Genomic DNA, 24,058 nt, shown 5'->3' with positions numbered 1-24,058 from the left:
ACGATGAACTGCATATATAACTTTTGCATATATTCTAATTAAAAATGGTGCATACATTTTCATTTTTATTATTAGATTAAGTATTTTATACAACAGATGTGTGAAAATAAATCTTAATTCAATCCTAATACATATTAAAGGCAAAATTAAATAATTTATCCTCAAAAAATGAATTCATTTATATATACTACGAGTATACAAAAATAATAACTTTTTAACAAAAAATTGAAAATTTGAATTTTTATCAAGATTTTTTCTCCCACTGCAAAAGATCCACAATGGCAGTTATATATAAAAGTTAAAGTAAAAACAATCCTAAATTACATGTATATAAACTTCTTAATCTAATATTCTTTCTATATTATTAGTTACGCTCTCGCTGAGAATTGACCTTTAAATTTGAAATACTTTTGAAAAGAAAAGTCACGAAATGTTCGCCGGTATAATGAACTATTGTTGTTAAATGAACACTATTGAACTGAAGACAAGCCGTCGACGAGCTGTACAAATGTGCTGGGCTTTATTGCAAGTTAATTCTGAATAAACGTACTCTTCAATGTTAATGTGCTTAAATTCTTTTTTACGAGTATAAGAGTGCACAATACAACGCGAATGTGGAAATGTCTACGCACGCGGAGCCTCTCAGGCGCAACAATAATATATTAAACAAAAAATTAATTTATGTGAAGAAAATAGTATTACTCGATAAATATAGTTTCTTATACTATTTCTTATACTTTAGTAACGGTGATCTTACCGACTTTTAAATCTCATTTTAAATTTAAAAAACACGAAAACTAATATGTCCACGAGGAATAACGTCGATACCTCGATTCTTTACTTTAAGTTGTAATTTTGCACGCTCTTTCATATTGTATATACTTGACAATTCCATGGATGTACGACATAATGATAAAGCCTTGTCAAATAATTTTATTGCTTCCTCTAGATTTCCTCTGAAAGAAAAAATGGATTCGAAATATTTTGATTAAAATATTTTTAGATTCTTTATATATAAATTACATATACATGACTGCAATTGATTCAATTTGAAAATAACATTCATTCTTCGATTTACGCGAAATATTCCACGTGGTTGTCTTTACGCAGTTAAGAATATGTAAAACATAAACTGTCAGTACAAAAAAAAAGTAAGAGAAGAATCCGTGTAAAAACATTTCATGTATTTGCGCAAAAATAATAATAAAATAAAACTCTTAAATATTGCATAAAAAAGTCCGCGTACAAAAATACAACGTAAATCGAAAGATAAGTGGTATAATTGGAAAAAATTACACTAAAAACATACCTTTTTACTGCGATATATCCTAGCATTTCGTGTGCCTTGTCGCATCTCTCATCCAAATCTAACGCTTTGTTCAGATATTCCTCAGCTTTATCAACATCATCTTTCCACTTCAAATGCAATACGGCTCTTTGCATATGGTTCAATGCGCTCTCGGGATCTTCCTTTATTGCTTTAATAAGAGAAGTATCAGCCTTTTTGTACTGCCGACTTTCAGATAACATCTACAATGATTTTAAATTTCCAATAAATCAAGATGGTACAACACAATAATAACAATTTATCAATTATTCATTTTTCTGTTCCCATTATTTATCATAAGAAATTATAAGTAAATGTACGTACCTCAGCATAAGATGTATAACAAAATGAACGTTCAGTAATATTTCGGCAAGATTCCAAACAGTTCTTAAGATTTTTCGCAACTTTGTCAGCTAATTCAACAGTTACACATTCTGTAGCGACGACATCACATACTTTTTTTATCAAATGATACTCAAGGCAATATCTTCGTATGTTTGCCATGCAAAAATTTGGATTATATAGAACGGCTGTGTCAAAATCGTGCTTAGATTCAGCATAACTGCACATTAACCAATATGCCTAAAATGGAAAAAATATGTTATCAATACTTATAACAAAAAAGTATTATCATATTTTAATTATTATTTTTTAATACGTGCACCCACTCATACATGGGCAATAAGCGTGAAAAATATGTTCAATGTTAATATGCGATATATACCACTCCTCTATGATAGTAGATATCACTATAAGTTGGATTTATATCAATGGCTGATTCGTAGTCTTTGAAAGCCATTTCCACTTTCTCGAGCACCATGTATGAGTCTCCTCTTTTTATCAGGACGTTTGTCTTCATGTCATTGGATGCATCTTTGCTACTCAATATTTTTTCAAACTCTTGAATTGCAGAATCTTGCTTGCCCAAAAACATATAAAATGTAGCTCGTAACAATAGCACCTCTAGTTTAGATGATGAAGGTAAGGTATCGAATTCGGGTTTTTGAATGACTTCCGTGCACAGCGGAATTATATCATCATATTTCTTGTCTTTTAACGCTTGTAGTGGTTTCTTGAAAAATCTGAAAACAAATATTACATTAAAAAGTAAACGTCAAAATTATCAGAAATATTCTACCCATACTTACTCCGGAATATTTTCTGGATGCTGAAGTCTAGAAAATACTGGATCCTTAAGGAAAGATAAAATGTACAGTGTGATTGCCTCCTTACTTTGCATTATAAACTTTTTGTTTGCCAAATATTCCTGAACGTATTGTTTTACTGAAAATAATTTTTACTTTAAGTTACTAAATTTCTCCGTTCTTGTTTCTCAAATTCTTGTTCAAGTTTGAACTAAACAGCATTTTATTCAATACCAAAATGTTTTTGATATGTAACTCACCAAGCTTTTCCAAGATCTCGTCTGCCATGGTAATTGCATTGGTAGCTTGAATAGAAGAATGTTCGTAAATCCGTGCGGTAGTCAAATCGTCCAAAGCGGCTTCCAAGTCTTCTAATTGCTCTGAAGCACGTGCCCGACGTAGCAAAGCTTTCATATACTTTGGATTTAATTCTAACGCTTTTGTACAATCTGCCTTTACATCACTATATTTTTTCTGTAAATTATAAATACAATTGTAAACAGTAACTTTTATACCATATCTTCAATAATAAATTGTAAAGTCAAATTTTCATGATATGTTTATTATTAGTATCATCAATTTTATTACCAATTGCTCATTCGCAGCCGCTCTATTTTGATAAAAAATTGCGAGGTCCTGCAAGGTCGCTTTTCTTCTCGGACAAATGTCGATTGCTTTACTATATTCAACAATAGCTTCATGATATTTTCTCTCTTTGAAATATTCATTTCCTATGTTCTTACACTTGCGTGCTTTTTCCAAAGGAGACTAGAACAAAAGAGTTTGCTTTATTTAGTCATTCAAACTTCTGTTTCCGGTAGGATAAAAATGAGTAGGAGCATTCGAGTTTAGTCATTCATGAAAATACTATCGTCTGTAAGCCTAATATAATTTATAAATATATATATTTTGCCACTACCAAAGACATTATGCGTTATTATTTTTTTAAAGTTCTAAGAGATATATATATATAGATAAATGTATAAATATATGTATTGTAAAAGTCTGAATCAGGAAAATCTATTTATCATGTGCAAACTACGCACATTTTACAATCTCATAATAAGTTCTTCAGAACAGAGTTCAGTAATGCCTTCGTGGACAATATATATTATTTATTAAAAATTATCGCTTTGATGGCATTAACATAACAATGGTATAAGTTAATTATGATTACCAACGATATAGGGGAAGTATATAGTTTAGCATTCTATTGTTTTATAGGCATAATTAAAAGACGCCGATAAAGACAGGGCATGGCATTTAACGTTTGTCGCGCAATAAAAGTTCAAATCGATCCAACATTTTCCGCGTGACAGAAAGATGCTTTTTTTCGGGAAAACGAGCGTTTGATTGGCTACCGACCGCGGGTGCGGCTCACTTCTAAATAAATTCTTCGAAACCTTTTTGATTGACTAGAAAAATTTTATCAAATACCAATAATAAAAAATGCTTCTAAGCATTTGTCGCATCTATAGTGGATCTTAGTAAAAAAAAAAAAGCAATAATATACGACCGATCTGAAGCGATTGATCCGTACGTCTTGTTCAGATGACTCGAGATGCATTCATGTTAAATAAATTAAATGAATTTGCCATTGGCTATATGTTTATATTGTTACGCGATCTGTACCCTATATTTCTTTCTAACCTGGACATCATGAGTAATCATGACGGTGTAAACAGTTCATCTATTGTATTTAGGTCAAAGTTAGGTCGAATATAGAGTCTAGGTCGCAGACTAAACGTATGATGTAAACATAGTCATTAGTGTCGTATCAAACCATGTCTTGCTCAGATTTTTATTAAACAGTAACAAATGATTAATACTGATAGATACAACTGAGACAAAGCATTATTTTCTAGATTAACTTTCGATCGAACGCGTTTTTTTCCAAGAAATTCCTTTTGTTGATTACATATTATAAATACCATTTTTCACAGCTAAAGTTCTCGAAAATAACGCAACGCGAACTGTACGGTATTTCACGGGCTTGAAAGTTAAAGGGAAAAATGAAACAAATTAGAAAATTAATTTTTATTACCGCGGTTACTGACGATCGTTATACATTTACTTTATGCAAAAGTTTTGCATAAAGCAACATTTGTACCGTATAAAGCAAGCTTAGTCTGCACTAGGGATTACATAAAGAACAGCACAGTGATTTTAAAATGATCCCAAGTGCTTTGTTACGAGAGAAAAGTACGTCTGAAAATTTGTGCATGCGTGATGTTGATGTTACGATTTGCGGAAGAAAAATATAATGCGATAATCCAGAAACTCACCATTATTCTTGGAAAAATCAGAGCCAGAGATAATCACTGATGAATGACCGACAATTGAAAGGAAGTAATGTAACGTTCGTCTTAACATACAACACGCTACATCCAATCGACTCGACTGTTGGCGACAGCATCAGTGATTGTTTACAACAGTTGAGCGCGCGGGCTCTGCGGTGTAGGGATACCAAGAATCGAGACGCGCATGTGCGTACGTGTGCTGGCCCTTCCTCAGGGATGTATTCGGATTCCCACCTGAGTGCTCAACAAGTCCTCAATCATTTTATTCTTGTTTAACAATCAGCGAATAAGAAAAAAATAAATTAATAAAAAAATAATACCTGGGCGACACTTTAGGCGAGATCCAAACGCACCCCAGTTTGCCTGTCTCCCCCGTCCTTCTACGAGCAATCGCGCGCAGTTCGAATGATTCGAATGGTCCTGGCATTATAGTGCGAGTGATGCCAAGATCTAATTATAAAGGTCATAGACCTTACATAATTATGGACTGCATGGCAATACAAGGCTGCATTCCCGTATATTTTGAGTATATATACTCAAATATACACTTCTGTATTCACGCTTTTGGCGCATACGGAATTATTTTTTCCTTATATTTATCAAAGGTTAAACAAGATTTCATTATTATTGTTAGATTTTTCATAAAACAGATGTGCGAAAAAATAATTCTTAATTCATAATGTTCGATTTTAATTCGATCATAATACATATCAGGGACGGTTTGACAATTTATCAGAGGTCTTTTAAAAAAATTGGAAGTTTAAATTTCAACTAGGTTTTTTCCAATCCATCCGCTACTATACGAAAGATGTATGAAATTAAAATAACAGTTTCAAATTATACTTTTAATATTTTTTGTACGTAGTGTTACAATGCCTACAATTCGAATTACTTTTAGAAATTAGTCGCGAAATATTTTCCGAAATAGAGAATGAACTAGCTGTGTCGTTGTTAAACGAACATTATTGGGTTGAAAAACGGAACCATCGAGAGCTGTGTTTTGTTGTGCTCTATTATAATTAATTTCGAATCGATTCGAATAAATGTTTCTTTCTTGTTAATATTATTTAATATATATAGTTAATATATAATATATAATTAAGTTTTTTTTCTCGTAAGTTAAGGAATGCGAGGACGCAAAAGCGAATGTGGAGGGCGGTCTACATGCAAATGAGCCGCATACGCAACAATATGTTAAACAAAACATTAATTCAATCCATGATAACATTATTTGATAAATTATTGTATATCAATCATAGCACGTGCGTGCTTCATTCATAAATTTTAGGTTTTTAAATAATGTATATTCAATTAATAACTATTTTCTCTGCATGCTACAAAATCACAAGGAATAAGCATTGAACAGATTTTGCATAAATTTTTATTGTACTAATTTTCTGTACAAATTAACTCAAAACAATTGCATAGAATAATGTCTATTAAAATGCAATAATCGGCTGTTTAAGCATTTCGACGCAAAAATAATATTGATAGGAATGTTCTTCAGAAATTAAATCATAAAATATGATTATAATCATATAATTATTTTAAAAGCGCACACCAAATTTCAATTTTCGAAAACACAAAATCTTATGAAAACTTAAAAAAAAAAATGTAAATACTCGTTCAGTAATTTCTGTTGTTAAAACTTAAAGCTTTGATCAATCTATAACTTGTTAAAATAACTTGTATATTATATCATTAACATTTTTTGTAGTTCATAGATCAAACGCAGTTCAAAATAAACTGTTATTACAAACTTAAATCTTTCAATATAAAATAATGCAGTTACAATAATGCAACTATTATATCGTATCCAAGATTGAAATACTAACATAAAATTTCGTTCTTGTACTTTACCGATAATGGTCTTTTATTTTTAATGTCGTTTCAATCTCACTTTATATGCACAACTTGAGAATTCGACTTCGAATCGTGTAGAGGATTGGAGAATGTTGGAGTCTGGACTATTCTTTATTTTAAGTTGTAATTTTGCATCCTCTCTCAAGTTATATATGTCTGTCAATTCCGTGGATGTACGACATAATATTAAAGCTTTATCAAAAAATTTCACTGCTTCCTCTAAATTTCCTCTGAAAGAAAAAATAGATCCAGAAAATTTTTATTAGAATACCTATTGATTCTTTATGCAAATACATATGATTGTAACTGATTTATTTAAAAAATACTAACATATACAGTCGTTCCTCGATTTACGCGGAATATTTGTTCCATACGATTCTTTTTTACGCGGCTGAGAATCATAAATAAAGTCTATTGGTAAAAAATGTCCTATAAAAAGAGTCCGTGTATGTTTTGAGAATATTTAGTTTACATATTTGAACAAAAATAATAAAACTAAACTGATGAAAATGGCGTAAAAAAGCCTGCATATTACCGCGTAAATCAAAGGATATGTATAAAATTAGAAAAAATTACAATGGAAATATACCTTCGCGCTGCGATACATCCTAATGCTTCATACGCCATCTCACATTTCTCATCCAAATCTAATGCTTTGTTTAGAAGCTCCACAGTTTTATCAAAATCATTCTTCCAATGCAACTGAAATATTGCTCTGATCACACAGAAAACTGCGTTCTCTGGATCATTTTCCATTGCTGTAGCAAGAAAATTATCAGCCGTTTTGTACTGTTGATTTTCCATCATAATCTGTATAGTGCAATTATTGAAAATTTTTATCAGTAAATTAAAATGTGTATAGCATAATGGTAATAATTTATCATTTATTCGTTTTAATACCAATTATTTTTGTTAAGAAATTATAATTGCATGTACCTCAGCATATAATAAATTACAATATGAATATTCAGAAGAATTTTGGAATTTAACGAAGCTTTTCTTAAAGTTTCTCAAAAGTTTGATTAATTGAATGTTCGTTAGTTCTGCTGTAACAAAATCGTATACTCCTTTTACAATATAATACTCGAAGTAACATTTTTGCATGTATCCCATGAAGAAGTTTGGATTACATTCAATGGTCTTCTCCAAGTCGTGCTTAGTTTCGTCCAATCTACCCATAAACTTATATACCTGAAATGACAAAGTAATAATATTATCGTATTTTTCATTATTTTATGATGTGCGCACTCATATGCGTGTAACAAGTAAAAATGTGAAAAATCTGTTCAATATGCATACCAATCCTCTGTGATAGTAGATCTCACTATAATTGGGATTCATATTAATGGCTAATTCGAAATCTTTGAAAGCCATTCCAAAATTATCAAGTTTCGCGTGTAAATTTCCTCTCTTTATCAAAATGTTTGTCTTCACGTCATTAGATGCATCTTTGCTACTCAATATTTGTTCAAAATCTTGGATTGCAGAATCGACGCTGCTCGAGAGTGTATAAAATGTAGCTCGCAACAATAACACCTCTAGTCTAGATGAAGGTAATGTATCAAATTCGGGTCGTTGAATGACTTCTGTGCACAGCGGTATTATATCATCGTATTTTTTGTCTTTTAAAGCTTGTAATGGTTTCTTGAGAAATCTGAAAACAAATATTACATTAAAAAATAAACGGTTTCTGATAATCACAATTATGAGAAACGTTCTACTCATACTTACTCTGGAATGTTTTCTGGATGTTGAAGTCTAGAAAATACTGGATCCTTAGGAAAAGATAAAATGTACATTCTGACAAACTCCTTACTTGGCATTGTAAACTTTATGTTTGCCAAATTTTCCTGGACGTATTGTTTTACTGGAAATAATTTTTATTTTAAGTTAAATTCCTTGGTTATTCTTTCTTAATTTTTGTTTACAGTGAATAACATTTTATTTAGTATGAAATGCTTTTAATATGTAACTCACCAAGCTTTTCCAAGATTTCATCTGCCATTGCATTTGTAGTTTTATTAGAAAAATGTTCGTAAATCCGCACGGTATTCAAATCGTCCAAAGCAGCTTCCAAGTCTTCTAATTGCTCTAAAGCACGTGCTCGACGTAAAAAAGCTTTCATGTATTTTGGATTTAACTCTAACGCTTTTGTACAATCTGCCTTTACATCACTATATTTTTTCTGAAAATTATAATTACAGTTATAAACAGTAACTCTTATATCATATAAACTGCAATAATCAATTGTAAAGTCAATTTTGTCAAATTTTCATATTTTGTTTATTATTAGTATCATCAATTTTATTACCAATTTCTCATTCGCAGCCGCTCTATTTTGATAAAAAATCGCGAGGTCATTCATGTTCGCCTTTGTTCTCGGACAAACATCGATTGCTATATTATATTGAGTGATAGCTTCATGATATTTTCCCTCCTTGAAATATACATTTCCTGTGTTCTTACACTGCCGTGCTTTTTGTAAAGGAGTCTAGAACAAGTTCGCTTGGGTCAGTCACAAAAGTTATACTATTTTCTGCAATCTATAATAATTTATAAATACATATAATGCCACTATAAGTATTTCATTAAAGTTCTAAGAGATAGATAAATATGTACTCTGAAAGTTTCAATCAATCAGAAGAATCCATTTATTATGTGCAAATTACACACATTTTACTATCTTATTATCTCGAAGTTCGGCAATAGTGTGCTTTGCAGACAACATATATATTATTTATTATAAATTATCTCTCATGATAACGACATTGATGACATAATGGTATATTATTACTATCAACAGTATAAGTTATGATGACATGAGTAGTGGAAGTATATGTTTATCATTCTGACATTTTTAGGATTTAAAAGGTACCAAAAAATAAAGACAGGATACTGCATTCAACGCTTATACCGCGCAGGGATAGTTGAACTTGAACCAACTTTTTCCACGCGGCGAGAGACGCGTTCTTTTCGGAAAAGCAAGCGATTGATTAGCTATCGAGGATGCGGCCCGGATTGGATGCAATTAAATTCTTTGAAGCCTTTTTAACTGATCATAAGATTTTATCAAATTTACTGACTACCTAATTAAAGAAATGCTTCGAAGCATTTATAGTAGGTAGTCCACAGTAGACCGCAGTCAAGAAACATAAATGATATATCAATCTGGAGCGATCTGCATTGTCCAAAATGGACAATGATATGCAATCACATTAAATGAATAACAGGCATTAGTATCATGTCTAATCGTATCTTGCTTCACACTTTATTAAATCGACAAACGATTAATATTGATAGAGGCGACCAAGGCAAAGCATCATTTTCTGGAATGACTTTCGAATATTGAACGTGATCTTTTTCCAATAAGGAATTCCTTTTAATTACAAATTATAAATTATTTTCCACAGTCAAAGTTTACCGAAAATAACAATGCAGATTGAATTGCAGACTGAATTGCAGGCGATTGCATATGAAAAACGAAATAAATTAGAAAATTCGTTTTATCCGACCGATTAATTCCGCCGTCGTAATTATATTTATTTTATCTAAAATTTTATACTTCGCTGCAGTCGTAGACTATCGATTGCGACACTTTTTTTTAGTAGGTTTTGAAACGCACTAGTATTTTGAAAATGCGAACCACGGTTGGTATAGATTGCATTCCGTTTCACGCATGATGCGCATGATATATCATAGTATCTATTTGTTGTTCACTACAAATTAAACAAAGATAAAAGGATAAATCATGCGCATCATGCGTGAAACGAAACGCAGCCATACTGTCTCTAGACTACTGTAAGATATATATAGTACACCATCGTAGTTCGCATTTGCAAAATAAATATAATATTAATTATATATAAAATAATTATATATATATATATATATAAATATTAAATATATATTGAAAACATATGAAAAAAGTGTCGCAACCGATATATCCACTGTACGTATAAAGCAAGCTTATTAGTCCGCGCTAGAGATTATAAATAAAAGAACATAATAACTTTAGAATGAGTCTATAGATGCTTTGTAGGAGAAAAGTATGTCTAAAAATTTGTGCATGTGTGCGTGACATCAATGCTACGAATTGCAGAAGAAAATACGACAAAGAAACTCACCATTTTATATTATGGGTCGTTTCTTGAAGACTCTTAGAAAACTAGAGCTACAGATAACCACAGTATCCTGTCAGTATGACGGTTGAAAGCGAGTAATGAACTTTCGTCAATAACAATGCACAACACACCAACTGACACCATAAATCACTCCATCGACGACTGTCGATTGTCGAGCTTCGGCGATCGGCGATCTGCAATTGTTGTGAGCGCGCGGCGTAGTGATACCAAAATACGAGACGCGCAAGTGCGTACATGCGTGTACTGGCCCTTCCTCACTCAGGGGTGTATTAGGCTTCCCAAGAGTGCACCTCAATCATTTCGTCCTTGTTTAAGGTTCAGTGAACAACAAGGAGAAAATGATACCTGGACGACACTTGGGTGGGAATCCGAACGCACTGCAATGAGCCTGCCGCCTCCGCTGGGCCCGGGAGTAATTGAAGAGCGATGACATTACCAACAATTTTGGCAGTACCGAGGATAACAAATCACTATTATCGACAGTGAAGTTAACAATTTAAAAATATTTTTCAATTTTTTGCAACGTTGCTGTATATGTATACATACGACAAACGTTGTGAAAATTAAAAAAATACGTGTATCCATACAGCAAACGCTACGAAAATTGAAAAATATGTTAAATTGTTATAACTTCTCTGCACTTTTTTTATCCTCGATTTGTTATCTTCGGTACAGTCAAATTCGACGGTAATGTCATCGTTCTTCGATTATCCCCCCCCACCGAATCCACTTGCCAGTCAAGAAAATGTGCTTTTGGCCGACCGTTTTTAACAATGTGGCCCAGTATACATCGTTAAATTAATTGATACGAGTATAATTATTAGATGAAGTATTTCATAAAACAAATGTACGAAAATAAGTCTTAATTCATTAATGTTCGATTTAATTCAATCTTAATATATATTAGAGACGAAATTAAATAATTTATCTGTAAAAAATGAATACATTTATGTATTCATTTTACATTTATGTATACATACATACGATACGAGAATAATATAATTTATCTGAGATTTTTTTTAGAAAAATTAGAAATTTAAGTTTTGAGATTTTTTCCAATCCATCCCACTATACGAAAAATGTATAAAATTAAAATAAAAACAATTTTAAATTATACCTTTTAATATTTTTTGTACGTATATTACGCCAATTCAAATTATTTTCGAAAAAAAGTCGCAAAACATTTTCCGGAACGGCCGGCTACACGCAAACGAGCCACACACACAATGTTAAACAAAATATTAATTCTATTCATAACAAAATAGATATGTAATAAATTATATTAATCACAGCACGCGCGTGCTTTATACAAAAATTTTAAGATTTTAAAATAATTTATATTCAAGAAATATCTTATTTTTTCTGCATGCAAGATCGAATAAGGAATAACTATAAAATAGCTTTTGTGTAAATTTTTATTATATAAATTTTCTATACAAATTAACTGAAAAGAATTACACGAGAAGATAATTTCTTTTTAAATTCAATAATCGGCTATTTATAAAGTATTTTAAGCAAAAATAAATGATATATTGATACTTCATTCCTCAAAAATTAAAATCATAAAATATAATTAAAACATGATTAAAATCATATAATTTAAATAGTACACATCAAATTTTAATATTTGCGAATACAAAATCTTATAAAATAAAACTTAAGTACACGTTCACAAACTTTGATTTGTTAAAATTTTAAAGTTTCGACAACATAATCTACAATAACTTGTTTCATTATATTACTACCTTTTTTATAGATTAACGCAATTAAAAAGAAAATATTAAAAACTTAGGTCTTTCGATATATAAAGTAATGCGGTTGTAATAATGCCAATTATTTGCCTACTTTTTTTTTATAGATTAACGCAATTAAAAAGAAAATATCATTAAAAACTTAACTTTCGATACATAAAATAATGTGGTGGTAATAATGCAAATTATTTGCATACTTCAGTTTTTTGTGGATACTCTGTATGTATATCGTATCAAAGATTGAAATACTAACGTAACATTTTATTCTTACACTTTAGCAAGATGGTCTTTTACTTTTGATGTCCTTTAAATCGCACTTTACATGCACAAGAATATTATTCACTTGAGATTAATGAGTTGATAACGAATCGTGAGAATAACTCAATAATGTTGATGATATCTGATTGATTCTTTACTTTAAGTTGTAATTTTGCACCCTCTCTCAAATAGTATATGTGCATCAATTCCCTGGATGTACGACATAATATTAAAGCCTTGTCAAATAGTCTTATAGCTTCCTCTAGATTTCCTCTGAAAAAAGAAATGAGATTCAGAATACTTTTATTAGAAACTTCTGTAAGTCACATATGTATGATTTGCTGACTTATTTTGAAAATATGAACATACACTCGTCCCTTGATTTACGCAGAATATTTGTTACATGTGGGTTTTTTATGCAAATGAGAATCATAAAATAAAGTCTATATATATATATATTATATATAACGTTAAAGAGTTCGAGTATGTTTTAAAAAAACGAAAATAAACTGATGGATATCGCGTATAAGAGTATTGCATAAATATAGTCACGAGTAAACTATTAGAAAAAATTACATATTGAAAACATACCTTTTTGTTGCGATATATCCTAATGCTTCATATGCCAAATCACATTTCTCATCCAATTCTAACGCTTTGTTTAAAAGTTCTACAGTTTTATCAATATCATTCTTCCATTCCAATTGCAGCATAGCTCTGTGCACATGGATAAATGCGTTATCTGGATCTTTCTGTATTGCTTTAACAAAATAAGTATCAGCCTTTTCGTACTCTCGACAGCAAATCATAATCTGAAATGATTGAAAATTGTTATTAATGAATCAAAATATGAACAGCACAATGATAATAATTTATCGCTTATTTCTTTTAAACTTCAATTATTTTTCTTAAGAAATATGTAACTGTATGTACCTCAGAATATAATACGTAAAAATATGAACATTCAGGAAAATTTTGAAACTTTTCGAAGCTTCTCTTAATATCTTCCGCAAATATGATTAATGGTATATCTATATCGAAGAAATCATGCATTCCCCTCGTAATAAAATAATCATACATTTTCTTCCTAATACAATAATCGTAGTAATATTTTTGCATATATCCTACGCAAAAATTTGGATTGTATTCCACAGCCTTCTCAAAATCGTGCTTACTTTCGTAGAATCTGTCCATATACCAATATGCCTAAAAGATAAAAAAGTATTGTTGTATTTTACGTTATTTTACATGCAATATATGTGCAACAAGCGAATATGTGAAAAATTTGTTCAATATAATACCAATCCTCTATGATAGTAGATCTCACTACAACTTGGATTCATATTAATGGCTAACTCGAAATCTTTGAAAGCCATTTCAAGATTTTCGCGATCCATGTATAAGTCTCCTCTTTTTACCAGGACGTTTGTCTTTACGTCAACGGATGCATCTTCATCATTCAATATTCTTTCAAAATCTTGGATTGCAGAATCGTGCTTGTCCAAAAGTAAGTAAAATGTAGCTCGTAACAATAGCACCTCTAGTCTAGATGAAGGTAACGCATCAAATTCGGATCCTTGAATAATTTCCGTGCACAACGGTATTATATCATCGTATTTCTTGTTTTTTAACGCTCGTAATGGTTTCTTGAAAAAACTAACAAATATATTATATTAAAAAATAAACGTCAATTATCAGAAACATTCCTCTATCTATACTTACTCGGGAATATTTTCTGGTTGTTGAAGTCTAGACAATATTGGATCATTAGGGAAAGCTAAAAAGTACTTTCTGACTAACTCCTTACTTGGCATTGTAAACTTTTTGTTTGCCAAATTTTCTTGGACGTGTTGCTTTACTGTAAAATAATTTTTATTTTAAGTTACTAAATTTCTCGGTTCTCGGTTTTTAATTTTTGTTTGCAGTGAATAACATTTAATTTAATTTAATATCAAATTTTGATATGTATGTAACTCACCAAGCTTTTCCAAAATTTCATCTGCTATCACATTAATAGCTCGATTAGAAAAGTGTTCGTCAATGCACGCGGTAGTCAAATCGTCCAAGGCGGCTTGCAAGTCCCCTAATTGCTCTGAAGCGCGTGCCCGACGTAGCAAAGCTTTCATATATCTTGGATTTAATTCCAATGCTTTTGTACAATCTGCTTTTACGTCAGTATATTTTTTCTATAATTTACAAATACAATTATGTATACAGTGATACTTATGTCGTCGACTTTAACAATTGTTAAGTTAAATTTTCATGTTACGTTTATTATTAGTATAATCTATTTTATTACCAATTGCTCATTTGCAGCCGCTCTATTTTGATAAAAAACCATACGGTCATTGATGTTTGCCTTTCTTCTTGGACAATTGTCGATAATTGTGATAGCTTTACTATACTGAATGATAGCTTGATTGTATTTTTTCTTTTTGAAATATTCATTTCCTGCGTTATTAAACTTCCGCGCCCTTTGTAAAGAAGTCTAAAATGAAAGAGTATGCTTGGGTTAATCACGAAAGTACTATTTTTTACGGTCTGTAATAATTTATAAATATATATAATGTTTGCGAAAGGAATCCTGAGTTATTATGTATTTTATTCACACAAATTCTGAGAGATAAATAAATATTATGTTCTATGAAAGTCTCGATCGATCAAATAACTCCATTTATCATATGCAAATTTATACACACAATTTCATTATCTCAAAATTAAGCGGTAGTGGTTCGTAAACAATATTATTTATTAAAAATTATCGCTCGTATCGATAACGGCACCGACATAACAAATGATATAAGTCACCATAAGTTATTATGACTACCAATGCTGTAGGGGAAATATATGTTTGCCATTCTAATATTTTTAACAATTAAAAGGTGTCGACAAATATAAGACGCAGTATTGCTTATTGCGCAGCATAAGTTGATACAAATTGATACACAATTCAACTTTTTCCGCGCCGGTGAAGACGCTCTTTCCGTCAAAGCTCAGTGATTGGATGGCTATCACGGGTGTGGCCCAAATGCTTACGAGCTATTTTTTTACTGACTAAAAAAAGATTTTACCATTGATAAATCAAAAAATGCTTCGATGCGTTAAATTTGTAGCATCAAACGAATCGTAAAGCCAAAGAAAAAAAAAAGACAAATATGACGTATCGATTTAAAGCGATTCGGATTGTCCAACATGGATTAAGATGCATTCACATTAAGTACACCCGTATACGATTAAAATTTAATTAGGACTCGATCGATCAGAAAAAAGAAAACCAACATCAGTATAGTGAATTTAATTATTTTGATTAAATATATAAATAGTTAAATTCCAATTCATTTTTAATCTGATACGGGCAATAAAATGAAAATAAACGGCATTATATATAGTATCGTATCTAACTACAGTGTCTTGTCTTAAATTTTATTAATAGTAACAAAGAATTAATATTGATAGACGCAACTGAGGCAAAGCATCTTTGATTTTTTGGGACGGTTTTTGGGTAACCGTGATTTTTTTTCCAATGAATTCTTTTTATTGTGTGATTCCAAATCATAAATCATTTTCCAAAATATAAAAATTATTCTAATTAAAGTAATGCAATCCGAACTGAATGATTTCACACGAAAAACAAAATAAATCAGGAAGTTAGTTTTGTTTAACATCAGTTAGAGATGACGTAATAACATTTATTTTACATAAAAATACTAGTACGTATAAAGCAATAATCCACTATACGTAAAAGAACAGCACTTTTAACAGTGCTTTTAGAAATGTCTGAATTCTTTATTGTAATAGAAAAGCATGCCTGAATTTGTGCGTATGTATGTGCGGTGATATACTGATGCACGATTCGCGGAAAAAAAATCTAGAGATCACTCACCATTATGTATTACGGATCGTTTGTTGTCATCCGAGAAAAGTAGAGTTAAAGATATAGCCACTACAGGATGATTCGATTATTGGCGAAAGCAAGTAATGGAACTTTTGTTAAAAACAAACGATACTAACACAGCACACAAGGCACAACATCCAATCTACGACTAAGCTGGACTACCTGGATAACCTGGATCGAGCGATCAACGATTGTTGGCAATTGTTGAACGCGCGGCGTAATGATACCAAAATTCGCGACGCTGACTACGCGATGCATCCGTTGGACATGTGGAGGGGGTATATATGTATATATATGTATACTGGGGTGCGTGTGGGTCCCACTCAAGTACTCCTCCGGTATCATTTTATCCTTGTTTAACGGTACTTTATTCGGTAAACAACAAAGAAAAATTGATAACCTGAGTGAGCTAGAATTCTTGAGTGGGAATCTAAACGCATCCCTGAGAAAAAGTCACTCATATGCATGATATACATGTATGTACTACTTACATCATGGTTTAAATTCTTTCTCAATGAGACTGGCCCTTTCCATCCATTTTACGAGCGAACCGCGATTCGAATTCTGAGAGCTCCTTTAAAAAATTTCGCATACGAAAATGTATGAAAAAACTAGCATTTATTCCCTAATATTTTCGTAGGCGAAATTTTTCAAGAATGGAGTGGCATGTTATGGGACGGCACCCTAAGCGAGGTTCGAATCTTCGCTAAGTGGGGTTTGAGTCTCCGCTAAGTGGGGTTCGAACTTCGAATGCGCGCGCGCTATAAGTGCAGCGGGAGAATAAATTTCAAACCCCACTTAGCGGAGACGCAAACCCCACTTAGCGAAGATTCGAACCCAACTTAGCAGAGACTCGAACCACATTTTAGCGGAGCGGATTATTGAATTTATATTTTATATTCTCCCGCTGCACTTATAGGGCGCGCGCATTCGAACCCCACTTAGCGGGGACTCAAACCCCACTTAGCGAAGATTTGAACCGGATACTTCTCGGCCTCGGAGAAGTACCTCTATGAATTTTTTTACCATAGGATGTTTACACCTGGGGATCTGGGCAACGCGAAGGCCGTGCGTGGTAGACCGTGATCGGCGTGTCAGTAATGACCGCCGAAGACTCTACTAGTAGGATGACGAGTGGCCGTGGTGACGCGACGAACGAGCCTCCGGCGAGACGGTGAACGTGCGACGACGAGAGTGTACGTGATCAATGCGGATCGACGCCGCCGTTGAGGAGCTTCATTCCGACCAATTCCGCCCAATCTCGACCGAATGTCAAACGCCACCTTCCTCCATATACAAATACGTTTGGTTCCGTGAATAAATTATGAGCGTGGACAGCGAGAACAAGTCAAGCGAGGCGCGTACGATCGCGCCGTACAGCGCGGAGAACGGCACCGACGGTGGTACCGAGGGTGGACCGGTGACGCCGGATATGGTGCTCCGATTGCCCACTATCACGGACAGTATGTTTCCACTTGGAATTTAAATACCTACCACTAATAGTATCTTAACTCTCCCAATACTTGTCACTCGTCAAATTACTCTCACGCACAGATAATAATACGTTTTCAGAGTACCTCTGCTCTCCTGAAGCCAACATCTATGACATAGACTTCACGAGATTCCAAATTAGGGATCTAGAAACTGGTGCCGTACTGTTTGAGATAACAAAGCCTCCTGCCAGTGGTGCGTAATATATTTTGAATGTCACATTTTTTCTATAATTAACTTTAGTATTTAGAAAACTCATCCCCTACATAATGGATAATGAAAAAAAAATCTTAATCTTTAAATGAATTTATAATAATGCTATTATTTAATGTACTTGTTCTTGAATGAGCAATTGTGATATTTAATGTGTAATACATTTTTTTTATAATGTAAAAGTTATAGTCATATTCAGCAATAGTAACAAAATTAACAGTTATTTTTATATATTGTTACTTTTGATATTTTGAACTTATTTGTGACATAATTTTTAATTTACCAGAATGTGATGCTCATCAAGAGCTGGAACCAGATTGCGAAGAGCTCGGATCTGAGGATGCAAACACGGGACGCTTTGTGCGATATCAATTCACGCCGCAATTTCTGAAGTTAAAGACGGTCGGAGCAACAATCGAATTTCTAGTAGGGCCTAAGCCGATTAATAACTTCCGGATGATAGAACGGCACTTTTTCCGAGACAGATTGCTGAAAACCTTCGATTTTCAATTCGGATTTTGCATACCAAACAGCAAAAACACATGCGAACACATCTATGAGTTTCCAACATTGCCTGCGGATCTAGGTGAGTCGCCAAAAGGAATTTCAATATCTCGTCGTACACCTGAAACTGTGTGACGAAGAATTTGCAATTCTAAACAAACGTGCATGTCTTTCCAGTTTCCGAAATGATCGGGAACCCGTTCGAGACGCGATCCGATTCGTTTTATTTCGTCGACAATCAGCTTGTGATGCACAATAAGGCCGACTACGCATACAACGGTGGGCATACGCACGACGTATTGTAATGTGCAGTTTGTTGATTAGTACTATTGCAAGTGATATATTAGGATTATAAAAGTATATCACAGTTACATGTTACAGCGATGATCGGTCTGCACAGATTTGGCTAGCGATTTGACGTTTCGTCTTTCGGCACAAAAAAAACGAGCTTAAAAAAAATTTGCGGATCAGCAAATGATCCTCGGACACGCGAAATATAATATTGTTGCAACGGAAACGCTTTACTCTAAAGCTACATTTGATTCGTTGACAAATTAAATATAGTTCCTATTTTTCTTTAGTAAAAAGAAAGAAACCGTTATTTATTTATAAATTATTATCGAATCAGAGAGTGATATTTAGTTTTATAGAATGTTTTAATGGTGTCTGCCCTCTCACGCGCGATGCATTCGCTAGCGGCGAGTATATCGTTATATACGAGCACATGTAGCACACTAACACACGTGGCCTCCGAGTGGAATTACATCTGATTCCACGAGCTTTCTTCGAAGTTACAGCCTATGCAGTTCTCACGGTAATAAAATGTGCGACGGGGGGCAAACTGAAATTAGGAATTGCGACGCTCTTTCGACGCTCAACGGCGCTTTTCTGCCGCGCGATACACATAACTTGCAGTTTCTTTCCACACCCTTACACGACTGCTATCGTTTGAATACTTTTCACATTGTTCTGTAATATTTGTGAAGTTCATCCAAAATACACGAATATATTTACAAAGGACATTTGACTTTTTCTCTTTACATGTTCACGAGCGTCACAAGGACGAATAATTTATAAAAGTTGTTAGAAGGTCGACGAATTCGTTGGGCTTGTCCGCGTGAACCCAGTGGCTCGCCCCATCGATGTAGTGAAACTCCGCCTTGGTGAACAGCTTCTTGATCGCTTTGTGATCCTTCGCTTGTATGTAATCGCTATTAGCACCACCTATGAACAACGTGGGACCGTCGTAGATCCTCGTGCCTACATTAGGAAATACGGCTATCTGAGTCGAGAATGCCTGCTCCAGCACCGGTAAATTAACTCGCCATTTATACTTTCCCGCGTCCGCCTCCACCAAATTCGTCAGTATGAACTGTGCAGACAAGATATATGAATGAGACTTTCGTGTCAAAGGTGAAACACAAGACGAGAAGGGAACCGTTACCTGACGCATCGAGCTGGACTTAATGGACTTGGATAATTGTTGGTCCACCGTTTTGCGCGCCTTCGACAGGGTGAGGCTTCCGTCCACCATCACCAGACGCATGGCCTCGAAGATCCTCTCCATCTGCATGAGATTGGGGCTGGCTCTCACGGGGGACATATCGACGACCACCAATTTCTCGACGTATTGCGGAAAATTCAACGCGGTGTACATAACGGCCGAGCCGCCCATACTGTGGCCGACCAGGACGGCTTTCCCAAAGCCCAGGTCGCCCAGGAGTTGAACCATATCCCCTGCCATGTCCTTGTAGGACATGTTCGACGAGTGTGGAGAGTCACCGTGATTTCTGGCGTCCACCGCTATGACCTGTGCATTTACTTTCTTAAGCACAACAAAGTTACTTTTTTTTTTACTATAGATACTATAATAACGATCTGAGAAACAAAATGCACAGTTGCTCCAAGTTAAAAGATGTTAAAAACTCGCAAGTTTAGTACGTCTCTTTCGTAGATTGCCAGAGGGGAGAGCTATCTACCTTGCGCTTAGTCTTTTGGTGGATCGATTTCGACAGCGAGTTCCAATTGTTCTTCGAGCCGAAGAGACCGTGCATAATAATAATAGGTCCTTTCACATCCTGCTCCTGTTCCTTCACCGACTCGTACGAGGTGTAGGCGAGTTTCACTGGCACGGTTCTTGGAGGAAGAGGAAAAACAGGTTAGGAAGAGGCGCATGAATTAAAAGCACAGGTACGCGTTTCACAGCGTGAATATATACCTACAATAGCAGATTGCTGCGTAAACATTGGCGGCAGGAGGAATGCAGGTTTTTAGCTGAACGAGGTAAACCGGTCGGTTTCCTCCACGGAAGAAGCACCGATAAATTTCGGCCTATCATTATCGAATCGGGTGCCAATGCACTCGCACGTATATCGTCCGTTCTTTAACAATCAAATCCTAAAAAATCACAGAGGCCTCTGATAGTCGCGCATGATTTGCTATTTATAAATTCTTGTTAGCCAAAACTGACTTAGCACGCGCGCGCGCGCGCATATCCCGATGTTTATAACATACTTTTACTTTTCCCTTCGGCAATTTAATAGCATACGCGTCAGTCCGGTCAGCTGTGTGGATCTGATTCGTCCTCCCCTTATCAGAATGAGTCAAGGCGGATATACAATAAATTTCACTGCACGTCAACTTGCGGATTTTACAATTTCGATCAAATTGGGGATTTGAGAGAGAAAAAAAAAAGCTCTTTTTGTCATAATTTGAAAATATTTCGTTTCCAGCTGCATTTCTATCATTAAAGAATTTTTGGCATCATTCGAGACCATTGATTCCTAATGAAAAATAACTGAATTTGAGGAGCATATGATCTATGCGCGCAATTTTGTTTGACGCTTTCGTCAGCTGTGATCAGCTGTGATTTAAAGCTCTAATTTAAAGCTTTGAATTACGGCCGGTATTCACATAAGCGCTTTCGAGTGCAGTAGTTTTGATAAACGCTATATTGACCAATCAATATCGATGCTCCGGAGCGTCTGTAACGCTACCTGGAAGCGCATGAGCGAAGCACGAGACACATTTCCGCATGATACGTGGCGACGTGCATACGTGGCGCTGTAGTAGCAACATGCCGCTGTGAAGTGGGCGAACGAGATCGGTTCATCGGTGCGCGTACGGGCGAGGAGAAGCATATGTCATTTTTATGATTGTTTAGTAAAATTCGAGGAATGAAAATGAGGTGGCTCGGTACGTGCGTATTTCTCGTCGCATCCATCGTCAGCGTGCGTTGCTACTTTATCACGGTGGACGCCCACGCGGAGGAATGTTTCTTCGATAAGGTCGAATTCGGCACCAAGATGGGTTAGTTTTTCTATTGCGCTTCGTTTCTCTCGTCGCGATTTGGGCGAATATCTTTGTCCGACGACGTTAGTCGGCCTAATTTAGATTAATCCTGTCAGTTGTTTTATCGATTACATGATAATTACTGCTTTACCGTTTTATTTATTTTTTTTTTATAATTGCTATTTTATCGATTTCTTTACTTTTTAACTTCATAGGTATATAATTTACAAACGTATTTGTATACAAATTTAAATTAATTGTACAAAAATGTGTAAAAACTAATTTTTACTTCCTAAAAAATGATCTATCTGGATTATACAAATTTTGTGTATAATATATATTTGAATTCATTTTAGTTTATTTTACTCCGCTAATTGTATACTAAAGCGAAGGTAAATAATTATATGACTAATTCTAATAAACATGTCTGTTTAAAGTTTTCAGTCGATTTTTTATTAATATTAAGAAAAATTAATTATTAAAAGAGAAATTTTAATAAATTAACAGAAATTTATCAATTCATGTTTTTATCAATGTATAATTTTACGCTTGCAGGTCTTACATTTGAAATAGCGGAAGGTGGATTCTTAGATATAGATGTTAAGATAGTCGGCCCTGACGGTAGAATAATCTACCAAGGCGAGCAGGAGAGTAGCGGGAAATACACGTTCGCCGCGCACACTTCGGGTGTCTACACTTACTGCTTCAGCAATCAGAAGAGCACGATGACGCCGAAAGTGGTGATGTTCAATATGGACATTGACGAAAATCGGAAGCAGACTGAGGAAAACGCCGGTGCGGAGGGTCAGGATGGAGATGGCAATCATGGAAAATTGGATGACATGATCAAAGACTTGAGCACCAGCTTGTGGGGTGTGAAGAACGAGCAGGAGTACATGCAGGTATTAACGGGGAAGAGTCGTGCGCTTCCCTGGCTGTGTTCCACTTGACGCTCGCAACGCTCTTGCAATCATTTCATCCTTGTTCAACAAATTTTAAACAAGGACAGTAATGCTCGCGAGCGTTAAGTGGAACGCATCCCCTATCGATGTTCAATTTACCGATCGGATTTAAACGTTCACGAGCGATTTCTTGCCCGATTTCAGGTACGCGATCGCAATCACAGAGCGATCAACGAGAGTACAAATTCCCGCGTCGTGGTGTGGGCGTTCTTCGAAGCCATGGTACTGGTATGTGTGACGATAGGGCAAATCTTATACTTGAAGCGATTCTTCGAGGTTCGGAGAATCGTGTAACTCTTTAGGGTAACTAATGATACACTACGTGAATCAATTGTACATTTTTCTATGTAATTAAATTATACATTCTCGTTCACAATAAGTCATTTGCCGCGGTAATAAATGTGCTCTCCATTTTGTCGAGATAAAATCCGAACTGTACATCGCTAGCAGTAAGTCCTATGTTTATATAAGGTTTCTAATAAACAAAGAATTTGTTAATGGGCCGATCAAGATCTTGTGCAATCGCGAGCGTTTTCACAACGGTGGAACGATCAAGAAAAATATGTAATAATGGAAAAAAAAATACACAATCTGCATCTTTCTGTAATTGTCAGTTGTATTCGGCCGGTGAGTATGTATACCTATAGTTCCACTTATTGGTTGAACATGTTTTCAATTAACGTTGAAATTTCACCTGGAACCAGTTTCTTTGTTATAGTCGTCCTTCCTATCTCATGTGTGTGTGGTTAATTAACAACATTTGGCTGATGAAAAGATGCCTGCTTCACAATAATGGCGTGACAATCGAGGGACGATTTCCTGCGGAAAGAAAAACGCGCGAGGGACACGATAACGATCGCAGGGCCGAGTCTAGCATTTTTCTCGGTGACAACGTTTCGTGGCGTAAAGGCCTTCA

General features: G+C 34.3%; 6 protein-coding genes across 9 annotated transcripts in view; 2 read left to right on the top strand and 4 right to left on the bottom strand.

Annotated features, from left to right (window-relative positions):
• Positions 1 to 219: 219 nt before the first annotated feature.
• On the bottom strand, positions 220 to 4,883 carry LOC105453772 (mitochondrial import receptor subunit TOM70-like). Of its 2 annotated transcripts, none has more exons than XM_011695981.1 (8): positions 4,758 to 4,883; positions 3,061 to 3,240; positions 2,733 to 2,946; positions 2,476 to 2,611; positions 2,052 to 2,409; positions 1,652 to 1,909; positions 1,310 to 1,530; positions 220 to 956 (listed from the first exon to the last, which is right to left on the bottom strand). In XM_011695981.1, the coding sequence occupies exons 1-8, from the start codon at positions 4,758 to 4,760 to the stop codon at positions 782 to 784; spliced, it is 1,545 nt and encodes a 514-aa protein (XP_011694283.1). In that variant the 5' UTR covers positions 4,761 to 4,883; the 3' UTR covers positions 220 to 781. The 2 variants fall into 2 exon arrangements, with proteins under 2 accessions (XP_011694283.1, XP_011694276.1); XM_011695974.1 differs by lacking the exon at positions 4,758 to 4,883 and adding an exon at positions 4,123 to 4,155.
• A 1,511-nt stretch (positions 4,884 to 6,394) lies between these two features.
• On the bottom strand, positions 6,395 to 11,144 carry LOC105453761 (mitochondrial import receptor subunit TOM70-like). 2 transcript variants are annotated; one of them, XM_011695955.1, is made up of 8 exons: positions 10,760 to 11,144; positions 8,947 to 9,126; positions 8,613 to 8,820; positions 8,367 to 8,502; positions 7,935 to 8,289; positions 7,572 to 7,826; positions 7,225 to 7,445; positions 6,395 to 6,865 (listed from the first exon to the last, which is right to left on the bottom strand). In XM_011695955.1, the coding sequence occupies exons 1-8, from the start codon at positions 10,760 to 10,762 to the stop codon at positions 6,652 to 6,654; spliced, it is 1,572 nt and encodes a 523-aa protein (XP_011694257.1). In that variant the 5' UTR covers positions 10,763 to 11,144; the 3' UTR covers positions 6,395 to 6,651. The 2 variants fall into 2 exon arrangements, with proteins under 2 accessions (XP_011694257.1, XP_011694266.1); XM_011695964.1 differs by lacking the exon at positions 10,760 to 11,144 and adding an exon at positions 10,198 to 10,275.
• Positions 11,145 to 12,787: 1,643 nt separating this feature from the next.
• The window catches only part of LOC105456842 (mitochondrial import receptor subunit TOM70-like), a 21,410-nt gene continuing 10,139 nt past the window's right edge, over positions 12,788 to 24,058 (bottom strand). Inside the window, exons 3-9 of the mRNA XM_011701173.1 lie at positions 15,086 to 15,274; positions 14,765 to 14,972; positions 14,509 to 14,644; positions 14,088 to 14,442; positions 13,720 to 13,992; positions 13,378 to 13,598; positions 12,788 to 13,059 (exon numbers count right to left, since the gene is read on the bottom strand). Coding sequence (XP_011699475.1) covers positions 12,864 to 13,059; positions 13,378 to 13,598; positions 13,720 to 13,992; positions 14,088 to 14,442; positions 14,509 to 14,644; positions 14,765 to 14,972; positions 15,086 to 15,274 — 1,578 coding nt within the window. The 3' untranslated portion in view covers positions 12,788 to 12,863. The remainder of the gene's footprint in view (positions 13,060 to 13,377; positions 13,599 to 13,719; positions 13,993 to 14,087; positions 14,443 to 14,508; positions 14,645 to 14,764; positions 14,973 to 15,085; positions 15,275 to 24,058) is intronic.
• LOC105453720 (protein unc-119 homolog) lies at positions 17,713 to 19,909 on the top strand. Its single transcript, XM_011695904.1, has 4 exons — positions 17,713 to 18,144; positions 18,254 to 18,367; positions 18,672 to 18,971; positions 19,067 to 19,909. The coding sequence occupies exons 1-4, from the start codon at positions 18,006 to 18,008 to the stop codon at positions 19,192 to 19,194; spliced, it is 681 nt and encodes a 226-aa protein (XP_011694206.1). The 5' UTR covers positions 17,713 to 18,005; the 3' UTR covers positions 19,195 to 19,909.
• On the bottom strand, positions 19,876 to 21,444 carry LOC105453729 (alpha/beta hydrolase domain-containing protein 11). 2 transcript variants are annotated; one of them, XM_011695914.1, is made up of 4 exons: positions 21,112 to 21,444; positions 20,869 to 21,025; positions 20,334 to 20,714; positions 19,876 to 20,261 (listed from the first exon to the last, which is right to left on the bottom strand). In XM_011695914.1, the coding sequence occupies exons 1-4, from the start codon at positions 21,225 to 21,227 to the stop codon at positions 19,944 to 19,946; spliced, it is 972 nt and encodes a 323-aa protein (XP_011694216.1). In that variant the 5' UTR covers positions 21,228 to 21,444; the 3' UTR covers positions 19,876 to 19,943. The 2 variants fall into 2 exon arrangements, with proteins under 2 accessions (XP_011694216.1, XP_011694224.1); XM_011695922.1 differs by having other exon boundaries at positions 20,334 to 20,699; positions 21,112 to 21,441.
• LOC105453745 (transmembrane emp24 domain-containing protein-like) lies at positions 21,970 to 23,749 on the top strand. Its single transcript, XM_011695931.1, has 3 exons — positions 21,970 to 22,198; positions 22,736 to 23,082; positions 23,287 to 23,749. The coding sequence occupies exons 1-3, from the start codon at positions 22,066 to 22,068 to the stop codon at positions 23,434 to 23,436; spliced, it is 630 nt and encodes a 209-aa protein (XP_011694233.1). The 5' UTR covers positions 21,970 to 22,065; the 3' UTR covers positions 23,437 to 23,749.

Source organism: Wasmannia auropunctata, unplaced genomic scaffold (genome assembly GCF_000956235.1).
Source record: "Wasmannia auropunctata unplaced genomic scaffold, wasmannia.A_1.0 LD336106.1, whole genome shotgun sequence".
Lineage (NCBI taxonomy): Eukaryota > Metazoa > Arthropoda > Insecta > Hymenoptera > Formicidae > Wasmannia > Wasmannia auropunctata.
This window is presented reverse-complemented; position numbering and strand designations above follow the sequence as displayed.

What these genes read in the sequence shown, in the direction of transcription:
- LOC105453729 (XM_011695914.1), bottom strand. Translation starts at nt 21,227, where the DNA reads ATGATAGGCCGAAATTTATCGGTGCTTCTTCCGTGGAGGAAACCGACC. An exon ending in TTACGCAGCAATCTGCTATT is followed by an intron (nt 21,026 to 21,111) that starts GTAGGTATATAT and finishes TCTTCCTCCAAG; the next exon opens with AACCGTGCCAGTGAAACTCG. An exon ending in ACCAAAAGACTAAGCGCAAG is followed by an intron (nt 20,715 to 20,868) that starts GTAGATAGCTCT and finishes GTTGTGCTTAAG; the next exon opens with AAAGTAAATGCACAGGTCAT.
- LOC105453772 (XM_011695974.1), bottom strand. Translation starts at nt 4,143, where the DNA reads ATGATTACTCATGATGTCCAG. An exon ending in CATCCAGAAAATATTCCGGA is followed by an intron (nt 2,410 to 2,475) that starts GTAAGTATGGGT and finishes ATTTGTTTTCAG; the next exon opens with ATTTTTCAAGAAACCACTAC. An exon ending in GGATATATCGCAGTAAAAAG is followed by an intron (nt 957 to 1,309) that starts GTATGTTTTTAG and finishes TTTTTCTTTCAG; the next exon opens with AGGAAATCTAGAGGAAGCAA.
- LOC105453745 (XM_011695931.1), top strand. Translation starts at nt 22,066, where the DNA reads ATGAAAATGAGGTGGCTCGGTACGTGCGTATTTCTCGTCGCATCCATC. An exon ending in CGAATTCGGCACCAAGATGG is followed by an intron (nt 22,199 to 22,735) that starts GTTAGTTTTTCT and finishes TTACGCTTGCAG; the next exon opens with GTCTTACATTTGAAATAGCG. An exon ending in ACGAGCAGGAGTACATGCAG is followed by an intron (nt 23,083 to 23,286) that starts GTATTAACGGGG and finishes GCCCGATTTCAG; the next exon opens with GTACGCGATCGCAATCACAG.
- LOC105453720 (XM_011695904.1), top strand. Translation starts at nt 18,006, where the DNA reads ATGAGCGTGGACAGCGAGAACAAGTCAAGCGAGGCGCGTACGATCGCG. An exon ending in ATTGCCCACTATCACGGACA is followed by an intron (nt 18,145 to 18,253) that starts GTATGTTTCCAC and finishes ATACGTTTTCAG; the next exon opens with AGTACCTCTGCTCTCCTGAA. An exon ending in AACATTGCCTGCGGATCTAG is followed by an intron (nt 18,972 to 19,066) that starts GTGAGTCGCCAA and finishes ATGTCTTTCCAG; the next exon opens with TTTCCGAAATGATCGGGAAC.
- LOC105453761 (XM_011695955.1), bottom strand. An exon ending in CATCCAGAAAACATTCCAGA is followed by an intron (nt 8,290 to 8,366) that starts GTAAGTATGAGT and finishes ATTTGTTTTCAG; the next exon opens with ATTTCTCAAGAAACCATTAC. An exon ending in GGATGTATCGCAGCGCGAAG is followed by an intron (nt 6,866 to 7,224) that starts GTATATTTCCAT and finishes TTTTTCTTTCAG; the next exon opens with AGGAAATTTAGAGGAAGCAG.